General features: G+C 39.7%; 1 protein-coding gene across 1 annotated transcript in view; it reads right to left on the minus strand.

Moving 5' to 3' along the window:
• Positions 1 to 14,359, minus strand: part of LOC124596941 (Down syndrome cell adhesion molecule-like protein Dscam2) — a 348,091-nt gene that overhangs the window by 108,501 nt on the left and 225,231 nt on the right. Inside the window, exons 20-22 of the mRNA XM_047135906.1 lie at positions 12,071 to 12,210; positions 6,358 to 6,514; positions 4,979 to 5,155 (exon numbers count right to left, since the gene is read on the minus strand). Coding sequence (XP_046991862.1) covers positions 4,979 to 5,155; positions 6,358 to 6,514; positions 12,071 to 12,210 — 474 coding nt within the window. The remainder of the gene's footprint in view (positions 1 to 4,978; positions 5,156 to 6,357; positions 6,515 to 12,070; positions 12,211 to 14,359) is intronic.

Genomic DNA, 14,359 nt, shown 5'->3' on the forward strand with positions numbered 1-14,359 from the left:
AGCCCCCGTGCAACATTTATGATTATGGTATCATCTCTCAGTTTTTGATGGGTTTTGCTATTGACCACAGAAGACCTCACTCCCAGAACAGTTATTCCTGACATGTTGCATCATGAGATTCTATGCTTTCTCCACTGGAGCCATTGGGGAGTTTCATGCCTAAACTTTTAGCTATGACACTTGGTTTTTTGGCCAGAGATTGAGGGTGAAATTGTCCATTTTGTCATGGTTTGTGAGCAGTATGCCTAACAATGAGCAGCTCCCAGGGTTTCTCTGCCTTCAACCTGTTCCACACCAGCTTTGGGAATGCATTCATGTAGATTTTGTGGGTCCCTTCTTGAATTCCTATAGGCTCTTGGTTGTGGATGCATTTTCCTGGCTTCTTTACTTTCTCCAGTGTGCATCAACATTAGCTGAAGGCACAATTTGTATGCTTTTGAAGGTTCTTTTTTCTGCTGAGGGGTTGCTTTGTACATTAGTTTCTGGTAATGGGCCCCAATTTGTTTCTCACACTTTTTAACTGTTTGTTCCTATCATGGCATTCATCATGTTACTGCTCTACAATTCCACCCTCAATCAAATGGTGAGGTGGAGTGACTAGTGTCTATGTTCAAGACCCAAATGAGAGAGTTTACTGCGAAATCTTTGCTGGGCGATGCCCTTCTCTGTTTTCTGAGCATGTATCACCTCACACCTATGGTGAAGTGGAATCTGGCTCAGATGCTTCATGGCTGGGAGTCACACATGCTTTACCAACTTTTGCAGCTGGCACCACACTTGCCACGGTCAGTTTCATCTGGCTGCTTCATGCTAGAGTCACCGGTGTAGGTGCAAAGGTTTGGTTGTCGGTCCAAGTGCACACCGGCCATTGTTGTACGATGCCAGGTCCACTGTCGTTGTGACACCCGTATGGCTGACAGACTGGTGACATGCCACTTTGATCAGTTGCACCCCCATTCACCACCAAAAGCTACTGGTTCATGACTGCGGCTCCCATTGCTGCAGCCTGCCCCACTACCCTCTGCCTCAAACTCATCGTCCTATACTGTGGAGGCACCCCCATTCCATTGGCTGCCTCCCCCACATGCGGCACCATGGGGTTCTAGCAGCCCAGTACTGGGTGCCAGGTCTGATGCCAGAGCCTGCTGTTCTGGTTGGGTCATCTCCATCAGCCCCCTTCCCCCTCAGCCGTGTCACCAGTGGGTCCAGCCCCATTTCCTCCGCACTGGGCCTACCTGCTGATGATGACACAGAGATAGTGAAGGCACCCTCCTCCTCATCAGGGGCCAATGGCCTACATAGTCTGGTCCCTTCCACCCCACAAACCAACCAACCAACCTCTTCCCCACCAGTGCTGTCATTGGGCACTATATACGCCCATACGCCCACCACCCTTGGATGTGCCCACGTCTCTGCATGTTCTGGCCCTTTGGTCCGATGCCTGCCTGCCCTGGCACACTGTCTGCCCCCCCCCCCCCCCCCTCACCCACTGTTGGAACCAGCTGCCATCTCCCCGGATCTGATGGATATGTCTTGTTGGGCCACTGGCATCTCCCTCATTCCCTAAGTGCCTGTTTGCGTGATGGAGAGGTATGCTATATCCTGCTACTAGTGTATGTGAGTGTGAGTGCACTGAGTGCAGTGTTGTCATGTATGTGTACTTGAATCAACCACCAACTGCGTAAGTGTGGGCCAGCCACAGAGGCTGTCCAAAAGAAGTGTGCACATGGCACAGTCTCCAGCACATTGTCTACTGGTGACTTGGCACCTATATATGCATGGGGCAGTGCTGACTCACCCTCATTATGTTCTTTTAGTTTGTACTGCTCACATCAGTCGTTCTGTGTATCGTTCATGTGGCACTTTCTATATGATTCTTTTGTCTTGTTATGTGTGGTGTCAAGAGAGCCTTATTTCCATTACTGTTGAGAGGTTAATGAATAAAGCAATATTTGTGTTAATTGGATTGGTTTCATGTACTACTTGGTTATTACAGTCAGACTCACTAACACCAATTTACGTGTTAATGCAGGGTGCCTATATGTTTATGGTATGTGATGGTACCTTAGGATGGTTTGTGTGCTTCAAGGCTCTGAACACAATGAACACATTCAGTTTACAATAACATTAGAATAGCTTCCATTCTAAGGATTACGGACACATTAGAAGGTGAAGAGCGAGAAGCAGATGGTGTGAAAATTAAAGAAAACACAGGTAAGTGATGTGACTGAAGTAAAACACCTGAATAATTTTCTCTAACATTTTCACTATGAAAATTATTTTTGTTTTCAGTACGAATGCTTGGAAGTTGAGCAATTGACATATTGCATTTCAGATTGTCAAAGCATTGCACAGTTTCAGTGAAAGAGAATTTTTAAAGACTTTTTAATATCTACAGCTGGGAATACAGTTTCTATGAGACTGTAAGAGTTTCAGATGGTTATTCTCTCTCATTTGACTGTTCTACTCAGAATTCAAGAAACAGCCAATAACATTTCAAATAATGTAATGATAATTGCAAAAAGTAAATAAATAAATATGAATTTTATTTGATGCTGGATGAGTGCACAGAAATTTCTAATGCTGCTGAGCTGGCAATTTACATTCATGGAACAGACAGTAGTCTCATCACTGCATATAACTGGGCTTGGTAGGGTAGGCTGTCATGCTCCATAGATGTGCTGCACTCCAACTTATAAGAGTACATCCTTTGTCACATACAAGAGAACTTGTGGACAAGTACTTGAAATATTGCCAATGCCATATGCTCCTACAGCACACAGGTCAGAGCTCATTGCCTCCACTGTGCACGTAATGTGAAGTGGGATGTCTATAAATGGTACGATACTAAAAGTGATTTTACATCCAAACAGTATGTTTCCAGACATGGATACCTTATCAAAACTTCATCTACTATGTCCCCTCTACAACTCCTAGAAGCCTGTAACAAGAATTTTGATTTACCCAGTACGTTTGCAATATACTGTATGTGACACATGCTTACATCGGCGATGCCTCAGATAAAAAGCCAGTTAATGTTACAGTGGCACTTAGAACTGGTCTCATGACATGGCTTTTGAACTATTGTTAAACTAGATGAAATAGATTGTAGGTTATGCAAAAGTAAATATTATGATATATGTAGCTTGTACAGGAAGTGATGTTACCCGGTACAGTTGATTTGCTCATCTGAGATTTTTGTAACTTGAATTCTTAGTTGAAGGTAGAAGTTACAGAAACTGCATTGTTCTGATTCCCCCTCCTCCAACATTAAACACTGTGAGCTGGCCAACTGCTCACTAGTGAAATATGTGTGTGAGAGCCAGCTTACACAAGCACTAATTGATTTTTTTCTTTTTTTTTTCAAGCTTTGAAGAACGATAACCATCTAAAGACTCCATCACACATCATAAACATGAAGGCATCCCACACTGATGTGTTGTAAATTGAAAATGGTGTATCTGATCTTTGCTTTGAAAGTCCTAACTCATTCATCATATTGCTTTCCAATGATTTAAAAGCAACTACACTTCATTTTAAGCACTCTGGAGTAAGCATGTATGCTCACATCTAAGGACGTGGTGAAAATAAGATATGTTCATTCCTCCGAAGACAGTTCACAGTCTGACTGCCCTATTTTACCAAGAGCATTTTACCGGGCAGCAAGTGAGTGGGTGCTCTCATGCTTGACTAGTCACCTCCTGAACAGACTTAGACTAGAGCATTTTCCTGGTGAAAGTCCACTTTTTCATGTGGCACTGTGGAAAGAAGACTGAAATTCAGCTCTTTATACCTTCTTTGATTAACAAAATTCATGTGGGCATATAATAGAAAAGAAACTGGAAATACAGTAGAGCCAGCCATCCTGATTTATGTTTTACGTGGTTTCCCTAAATCACTCCAGGCAAGTGCCCGGATGGCCCTTTTGAAAGGGCATGGATATTTCCTTCTCCATCTTTGAAACTATCTGAGCATGTTCTCTATTTCTAATGACCTCAATGTTGATGGTATGTTAAACCCCAATAAGCAATTTTGCTGTACGCTCTTTTGGTTTCTACATTTTTAAAATCCACACTAAGGACTACACTTTTAGTTTTACAGTAACCTATTGCACTCCATGAAGATATGACTGAATTTATCATATAAGTATATTAAATTAAAGAGAGAGAGAGAGAGAAAGAAAGAAAGAAAAGGAAGAATCCTATGTGATACTGGACGTAAGTGATTAACAAACATTGCTAAATGCATAATATGAAGCAAGAGGTTGCTTTAACAGACTGAGAAACAGATATAAAATGAAGTTCAAAGTACATGAAGATTAAATGCAGTATCCACTGCAGGTGAACACTTAATCTATTGGTATGTTGTTACAGGTGACTGAAAACATGAAAAACATTAAATTGTTTTTCAGAACCAGTATTTGTAAAGCTCAACAGTACCTGGCATATCTAAGATGAAGGCCGTGAAATGGTTTATATTTGATTCATAACTAATTTGTAACTTTAATGAATCAAATGACAATGAATTACCAGACACAGAAACAAATACTTTAGTTTACTTTCTTAGATGTTGCTGGTATCCAGATAGATGAATTAAAATGAAGTCAGTATACTGAACCTCAGATAAGGTGAATGGCACAACAAAATAAGCAATAACTGTTTTGAAAGAAGCCTGTTTTCTGGTAGTTAGGTAAGAAAGTAACTAAAAACCTTTTAAACACAGACCAGAATACAACTTCCTCTTACAAGTAACTGTAATTCAACAATATTCAATGATGATGCAAATAAAAAACAGCTCTTTATACTGAATATTTGGGTTCATATGTTTTGGTTCATTATATATCCCACAGGGCTCCCAATTATTATGAGAACTGCAGTACATGTAAGGTGAAAGTGCGCATGTGCGCCACAGCCCCTCCCCCCCCCCCCCCCCCCTACACAAACACACACAAAAAATCAGTATAGCTGCAATTACTTACTTGAAATGTGAAGCGATCCTTGTGATATACTATACTTTGCCTCTGAATGGAGTATTTGCTTCCCACGAAGCCACTGAACATTTGGTGTTGGATTTCCAACAGCAATGCAAGGTACAGTCACACTTGACTTCAACGCACGATGCAAAATTTGTGAAAAGGATGCAATACGAGCTGGTGCTGAAATATATTACAATATTGTGAATTAAAGAAAGCTATACTAATAAATAAATAATAATAGCAATAATAAAATTCTGGAATGATACACAGTTTAGAAAAATTACTGGAATAATGCCCATATGAAGAAGAAAATAAAAACAAAGAAATGCTGAATTCTGTCCTGCTTGATGCTAGGCTTTTGATTTTCCCCTTGAGATCTTACATGTCAGATTCACTGCCACTGTGGTCAAGAAATTTCTTACTTGGTCACCCATTATTGTTCTTACATGAAAGTCATAAATGATAAGAGATGTGTCCATATCCCATCTCAAGCAGTGTTAGGATGCATATTAGTTTTGTATATTTCTTAAATTATGCAGACAGTATACTAAGTAAAAGCAGTTATGCAGCTGGCTTGTCAATAGCTTTTATCCCCTGAAAAATTGAACAAAATTGCAAGAAATAGATGAAAGATGAGCTGAAGCACAGACATAGCTCATTAGTCAAGACAGTAATGGAACAGGCTTACAAATGCTTTGCAGCAAACAAATCAACACTTAATGCTATAAATACATATACTGAATGAATCATAACAAATCTAAATGTTTTCTCACAGAAGAAATTGAGAACAATGGGTACAGACTAGATGAGGCTCTGTTGTGAACTTCCTAGGCACCCAGGTGAATAATAAATTGAAATGGCACCAATGGATAAGTTAACCAAAAATTTCAGTTCTGCTTGCTTGGCACTCTCATTTTATTGGCCTGGAAATGGGATTGCTAGGACACTTTCACTCAATACAAGGCATTGTGTGTCTGTATTTGGTTCTTGGTTGTTTTCTTTGGGATCTGCACAAAATTCTGTGAGGGAGCAAGTACTATGAATCACTATAAAATAGCTAGTTTTTGCATTGCAATTAGTATTACTACCATATGAGAATGCCTGGGTTGTTTCCTTGCATTCCTTTGTCATTACCCCATCCTGGATTTTACATTGTTTGACATTCCCTTCCTTCAGATGCCTATGTTATTTCACACACACAAATCTGATTTTATTATTTTTCTGTAGAAACTCTTACTTCAGGAATACTAAGGTTATTAAAAGGTTTCTCAAAATACAGATTTTACTATTTGGAAGTATTATTTTTGATAAAAGTATTAATGAACTTTTATTCATGAAGTTTTACTCTCTATAGCAGATACAACAGCTGCACTAATGCTCACCTCTTGAATTAGGTGCCTGAGAAACCAATCTGGTACTGTCGCCCTCACCAGCAACTGTTGAAGCTGTCACCCAAAAATCATACTGCTCCAACTCCTTCAGTCCACGAACTTCATGCATTGTCACTGATAAACTCACTTGGAAGATTACTGGCTGTGACTAAATAAGGAAATAATTTTTATACTTTATTGCCGACCTTTACATGGAAAGAATTTGACATGTCAGAAAATAGAAACCATATAATGCTATGAAGAATAGAACAAAACTAAAGTTCTACTCAGCAGACACCAACATATAGGAATTGAAACAAATACTTGGATTGTGATCTGAGGCTTATTTCATTGTTGAAGCGAAAGGGATTGCTGGGCCTATCATGACTCGAACTTTTTAGGTTTCCTGTAGGAGCATCACAGCTTTCATAGTGGTCCTGGTGCACATGCAGTCCACACTGTACTTCACCTCTACAGATAGTTTCCTACTTCATGCTATTGATATACGAGGGCTATCCACAAAGTACTTTACGTTTTGGAATTAAAAACAAATAAAGTATTGGAAATTTTTTTATTATATACAGATGAAAGCCACACTTAAATACTACTTTTCTACGTAGTTGCCATTTAAATTAAGGCACTTATCGTAGCGATGGACAAGCTTGGAAATTCCTTCGTCGTACAATTCGGCCGCCTGCGCCTTCAACCACATGGTTACCTCTTCTTGAAGCTGTGCATCGTCATCAAAACGCTGCATAGCCAACCACTTCTTCATTGTTGGGAATAAGTGGAAGTCGCTCGGTGCCAGGTCGAGACTGTACGGTGGATGAGGAAACAAATCCCACTTAAAAGATTAGAACTTCACGAGTGGCATTTGCCCGGGCGTTGTCGTGAATCAGCAAGATCTTTGAGCCCAACTTTCCCCTGTGCTTGTTTTGTATTGCTCTTCTGAGGTTGTGCATAGTTTGGCAATACCTTTGAGAGTTTATTGTAGTGCCTCTTTCCAGGAAATCCACAAAAATCACACCTTTTCTGTCCCAAAAGACAGTCGCCATCACCTTCCTTGCCGACATTGTCTCATGCATTTCTTGGGTTTTTGGGGGGAATTTGTGTGCCCCCACTGCATTGACTGCAATTTTGTCTCACAGTTCACATGCTTAACCCATGTTTTGTCACCAGTAACAATGCGATCGAGTAATGAGTCGCCATCTTTCTCGTAAGCGTCCAAAAACGTTAACACTGCAGCCATTTGCTGATTTTTGTGAATCTCTGTCAAGATTTTTTGTATCCATCTTGCACAAAACTTGTGGTAACCAAGCTTTTCGGTAATGATTTTGTACAACAAACTTCATGAAATTTGCGGAAAACTCATAGAGAGTTCCGTTATTGTGAAATTACGGTTTTCACGGACCGCGGCATCGACTTTTTTGACAAGTTCGGCAGTCACTATGGTGGGTCTTCCACTTCGCTCTTAGTCGTGAACGTTAGTTCGGCCATTTTTAAGTTTTATGACCCATTGACGCACTCCACCTTCAGTGATTATGTTGTCCCCATACATTTCACAAAGTTGCCGATAGATTTCTATTGGTGTACAGTTTTTTGCAGTCAGAAACCTTATTACAGCATGCACTTCACACTTCGTGGCATTTTCAATTAACCCTGACATTTCAAACTGTCACAGTAACTCAACCGAGTACAGCACGAACCTCTCACTAGCACGGCAGGATGCCGACTGAGCGGCGGAATGCCATGACACCAAGATGGCCACACTAGCACCGCCCCTAACAGACACAAACGAAAATGTAATGTAGTTTGTGGATAGCCCTCATAACTGTACAAATCATATTATCTACCAGTTTTGACCTATGGATCAGAAGGTTGGACTTGGGCAAACAGCAGAATATAAGCAATACATATGTGCCTTCAGTGAGGGATCCTGGATCTCAACCGAAGGCTTTGTCAACCCTATGACAATCTTGGCTGCAGATTTCTAGACCTGCATTATCATGTGGGGATTTGTAGGACTAGCCTTGATAGGTCAGGGGTGCACTAAATAAAGGAAGCAGCTACTCAGGTAGCAGAGTACTTGTGGAGTGCACATGAGGGTTTTTTAGGCTTGGCAGTAGTTTATCATGCTCCAATGAACACTTGCCAGTCAGTATGCTGGAAGAAAAGTCAAATGGCATTCAGAATAAAGACACTCTGACTGGCATAATTTTATCAGAAAACTGTTGAAGTATATGTAAAAAAGTACCTCAATTTACTGCTCTCAAATTATTCATGGGACTGAGAGCTGGCAAAAAGATGAAGTGGAAAGCTCTGAGATATTTTGCGCATCATGGATTGTGTATTGGAAATACAGTTTGGAAGTTATAGGACAGGGAGAGTTCATCACAGTTAACAAAAATATTGTCTCTAGTGAGGTCAAAGTTGAGTGTGGCAGTGAAGTTATCTGGTTGCATATAACAGGTGTACATGAAATCAACTTAATTTTTGGATGTTTTTACCAGCCACCCAATTCCGCTGTCACAGTTTGAGAGTAATTCAAGTCTATGGTCAATAGCATGTAAGTACCCAGATCAAGCAATACTAGTTGAAGTAGATTTTAACCTAACAAGTACAGACTGGGATGTTCATGGATTCATTGCGGGAAGTACAGACAGACAGTCACTCATGGGAAATACTTTTGAATACATTTTCTGAAAACTGTCTTGGTCAGCTAGCTCAGCAGTCCACACACAACGGAAATACCTTGGACCTTGTAGCTACAAATATGCCAGGCATTATCAACAACGTCAGTATCGGAATGGAGATTAGCAATCGTGATGTCATTATACCAACCATGACTACAAAAGTTAATAAATCAGTCAAGAAGGCTAGGAGAGTATTTCTACTAGACAGAGCAGATAATAAGTTATTAGCATCTCACTTGGGCAGTGAAGGAGCATCACGTACCAGTAGTTCCAGTAAGACAGGTGTAGGGGAATTACGGGCAAACTTTAAGCAGATTGTAAATTGTGATCTGGAGAGTTATGTGCCTGGTAAATGGATAAAGGATGGAAAAGACCCACCATAGTTTAGTAATGAAATTTGGAGACTGCTGAGGAAGCAGAAGCTGTTGCATTATTGGTTCAAAAGGGAATGCACAAATGATGGCAAGCTAAGCTTAGCAGTGATTCATCTATCAGTGAAAGGATATATGTGTGAAGCATACTACAACTACCACCATCACACCTTAGCAAAAGATCTTGTACAGAACTCAAGGAAACTCTGGTCTTATGTAATATCGCTAACTGGGTCTAAGGCTTCCATTCAGTCCCTTGTCAAATAGTACGGTGTGGCAATTGAAGATAGCAATATTAAAGCTGAAGTTTTAAATTTCATGTTCAAGAAACCATTCACACATGAGAATCATACAAACATACAGCTGACCATCTGGGAGACTCCCGTATGGATGACATAGTAATAAACATACCTGGTGTAGAGAAACAACTGGAAGATTTGAGAGCAAGTAAATCACAATGTCCAGATGGAATCTCAGTTCAATTTTACAGAGAGTACTCTACAACACTGGCCCATTACCTAGCTTGCATTTATCATGATTCTCGTGCCAAGCACAAAGTCCCAACTGACTTGAAAAAGGCGCAGGTGACTCCAGTATATAAGAAGGGTAAAAGAACAGATCATCAAAATTACACACCAATGTCCCTAACTTATATTTGCTGTAGAATCCTTGAACATATTCTGAGAAGCTTACATCCAAAAGTAAGTATGGTTTTAGAAGGCAACATTCCTGTGAAACTCAGCTTACCCTTTTCTCACATGATATACTGCAAACTATGTATGAAGGGCAACAGACAAATTTCATATTTCTAGATTTCTGGAAAGCATTTGACATGGTTTCCTAGTGCAGGCTGTTAATGAAGGTACGAGCAAATGGAATAAGTTCACAGATATGTGAGTGGCTCAAAGACCTCTTAAGTAATAGAAGCCAGTATGTTGTCCTTGATGGAAAGTGTTCATCGGAGACAAGGATATCGTCAGAAGCACCCCAGGGAAGTGTGATAGGACTGCTGTTGTTTTCTATATACATAAATGATTTGGCAGACAGGGTGAACAGAAATTTATGGTTGTTTGCTGATGGGATACCAGTGTGTACGGTAAGATGTCAAAGTTGAGTGACTATAGGAAGATAAGAGACAACTTAGGCAAAATTTCTGGTTGGTGTGATGAACTGCCCTGCATGTGGAAAAATGTATGTTAATGCAGATGAGTAGGAAGAACAAACCAATAATGTTTGGGTATCGTATTACTAGTGACCTGCTTGACACACTCAAGTTGTTTAGATATCTGGGCATAATGTTGCAAAGCAATATGAGATGGAATGAGCATTAGAGAACTACAGTAGGGAAGGCGAATTTTCAACTTCTGTTTATTGGGAGAATTTTAGGAAATAGTGGTTCACCTGTATAGGAGACCGCATATAGGATGCTGGTGCAACCTATTCTTGAGCACTATTCGAATGTTTGAGATCCAGGATCTGTACCACGCCAGATTTAAGGCAGACATCGAAGCAATTCAAAGGCGGGCTGATAAACTTGTTACCAGTAGGTTTGAACAACACTTAAGTGTTACAGAGATGATTCAGGAATTCAAATGGGAATCCTTGGAGGGAAGGCGACATTTTTTTTTTCAAGAAATGATGTTGAGAAAATTTAGGGAACTGGCATTTGAAGCTGATTGCCAAACAATTCTACTGCTGTGAACATACATTGCATGTGAGGACTTTGTAGAATAGGTATGAGAAATGAGGGCTCATACGGAGTCATATAGACAGTCATTTGTCCCTCACTCTATTTGCATGTGGAACAGGAAAGGAAATGATTGGTAATGGTACAGGGTACCCCTCTGCCACACACTGTATCACAGCTTGTGGAATATCAATGTAGATGTAGAATAACTATGGTCTTATAAATCAACTTAAGGCTGGTAATATGGTGCATTTTCCAAACAAAATACTATAAGCACAATTTAATTTTGCATTTTGCATGGAGGGTGATGGGAGTAGAAACAAGTAATTCCTTCTTCCTAAATACACCACTCTCACAGCATGTAAAACTAAAAAATTAAAAACAGAAGTGACAATGGTAGTAATGACAGCTTAAATGACTTAATATGGTCCAAATGATCACTTAAATGACTACATGTAGACAAAACCAAAATCTCGTTGCCACAAACTACAAAACACTACTGTAAAATGACACTTCAAACAGTAATTTTTGGAAACTAAAGATGACAATAAGCAGATAAAAGTCAATACTTGTCAATATCTACTGATTCCTCCTGACCCAGCACCCTTTGTGAGAAGTGCGTAAGTTACATTGAACATATAGTATGTACTCGTTAATTTATATAGTTCCATCATATCCTTTTCCCACAGTCCAGTATTAATATATGAGTGAGAAGTTACAAATTTATTTTTGTATTTTGAATGAAATCCATACCCGAAATTCCTAAGAAATGCTTCATCAACAGATTAAAGATGGCAGACTGTGTGTGTGTGTGTGTGTGTGTGTGTGTGTGTGTGTGTGTGTGTGTGCGTGTGTGTGTGTTTTTGACTTACAGGTTGACTAGCAGATTCTGAATTAGTATAAGCTCTGGATCTGTTACAGTTAGAGATAAGATTTTTCTGGAAACATGCAAATGCAAACAATATTGAACCAACCCTTGGTGGATGATGTTTCTTCTTGCAGTATACTGTGTACTGCGTAATAATACCATTTGGGTACTTTGGTGGCAACCATGAAACCAGTACAGAATCGGATGTCAGAGACAATGCTTTGATACCAGCTGGTGGTCCAGGAACTGAAATAAAAAAAAAATGTGAAACAAAGTTACAATTGTGACAGTTCATTAAAGCACAGAACATAATGTGCTAAATCATTCTGTTAAAAGATAGCTACCTACTATCTACTCATATTGCTTGGCAGATTACAAACAAGACTGGTTTGATGCAGCTCTCCATGCTACTCTATCCTGTGAAAGCCTCTTCATCCCCGAGTAACTATTGCAACCTATATCCATCTGAATCTGCTTACTGTATTCATCTCGTGGTCTCCCTCTACCCCCCCTGCCATACTTCCCTCCAGTGCTAAATTGGTGGTGATCCCTTGATGCCTCAGAATGGGTTCTACCAACTGACCCTTTCTTCTAGTCAGGTTGTGCCACCAGTTTCTGTTCCCACAATTCTATTCATTATCTCCACACCACATTTCAAAAGCTTCTAGTTTCTTCTTGTCTAAACTGTTTATTGTCCATGTTTCACTTTCATACATGGCTACACTCCGTACAAATACTTTCAGTAAGGACTTCCTGACACTTAAATCTATACTTGATGTTAACAAATTTTCTTCTTTAGAAATGCTTTTCTTACCATTGCCAGCTTACATTTCATATCCTCCCTACTTTGACCATAATCAGTTATTTTGCTTCCCAAATAGCAAAACCCAATTACTACTTTAGGTGTCTCCATTTCCTAACCTAATTCCCTCAGCATCGCCTGATTTAATCTGACTACATTTCATTATTCTCATTTTGTGTTTGTTGATGTTCATCTTATATCCTCTTTTCAAGACAATGTCCACTCTGTCCAACTGCTCTTCCAAGTCCTTTGCTGTCTCTGACAGAATTACAATGTCATCAGCAAACTTCAGAGTTTTTACTTCTTCTCCCTGGACTTTCAATTCCTACTCCATAATTTTCTTTTGTTTCCATTACTGGTTGCTCAATATACAGATTGAATAACATTGAAGATAGGCTATAACCCTGTCTCACTCCCTTCTCAACCACTGGTTCCCATTTGTGCCCTTCAACTCTTATAACTGCCATCTGGCTTCTGTACAAATCGTAAATAGCCTTTTGCTCCCTGTATTTTACCCCATGTTACGTTTAGTATTTGAAAGAAGAGTATTTCAGTCAACATTGTCAAAAGCTTTTTCTAAGTCTACAAATGATATTAACATAGGATTGCCTTTCTTAACCTATCTTCTATGAGAAGTCATGGGGTTAGTATTGCCTCACTTGTTCCTATATTTCTCCTGAATCCAAACTGATGTTCCCTAATTTCAGCTTCTACCAGTTCTTCCATTCTTCTGTAAAAGATCTGTGTTAGTTTTTTGCAACTGTGACTTATTAAAGTGGTAGTTTGGTAATTTTCTCACCTGTCAGCACCTGCTTTCTTTGTAATTGGAATTACTATATTCTTCTTGAAGTCTGAAGGTGTTTCGCCTGTCTCATACATCTTGATCATGAGACGGAAGAGTTTTGTCATGGTGGGCTCTCCCAAGGCTAGAGTAGCTCCAACGGAATGTTGTGTACTCCTTTGACTTTGCTTCATCTTTCTTTCTTTCTTGTTTCATCTTTCAGTGCTTTATCAAATTCTTCTTGCAGAATCATACCTCCCTTCTCATCTTCATCTACGTCCTCTTCTGTTTCCATAATATTGACCTCAAGTAAATCTCCCTTGTATAGACATTCTATATATACCTTCCACCTTTCTGCTTTCCCTTCTCTGCTTAGGACTGGTTTTCCTTCTGAGTTCTTGATATTCATACAGGTGGTTCTCTTTTCTCCAAAGGTGTCTTCAATTTTTCTGTAGGCAGCATCTACTTACCCCTAGGGATAAATGCTTCTACATCCTTACATTTGTCCTCTAGCCATTCATGCTTAGCCCTTTTGCACTTCCTGTCTACCTCATTTTTTAGATGTTTGTATTCCCTTTTGCCCGCTTCATGTATTGCATTTTTATATTTTCTCCTTTCATCATTAAATTCAATATCTCTTGCATTACCAAGGATTTCTACTATCCCTGGTCTTTTTACCTACTTGCTCCTCAGCTGCCACCACTATTTCATCTCTCAAATTTACCCATTCTTCTTCTACTGTATTCCTTTGCCCTGTTCTTGTCACTTGTTTCCTAATGCTCCCTCTGAATCTCTCTACAACCTCTGGTTCT

The sequence above is a fragment of the Schistocerca americana genome, chromosome 1 (assembly GCF_021461395.2).
Source record: "Schistocerca americana isolate TAMUIC-IGC-003095 chromosome 1, iqSchAmer2.1, whole genome shotgun sequence".
Classification (NCBI taxonomy): Eukaryota; Metazoa; Arthropoda; class Insecta; order Orthoptera; family Acrididae; genus Schistocerca; species Schistocerca americana.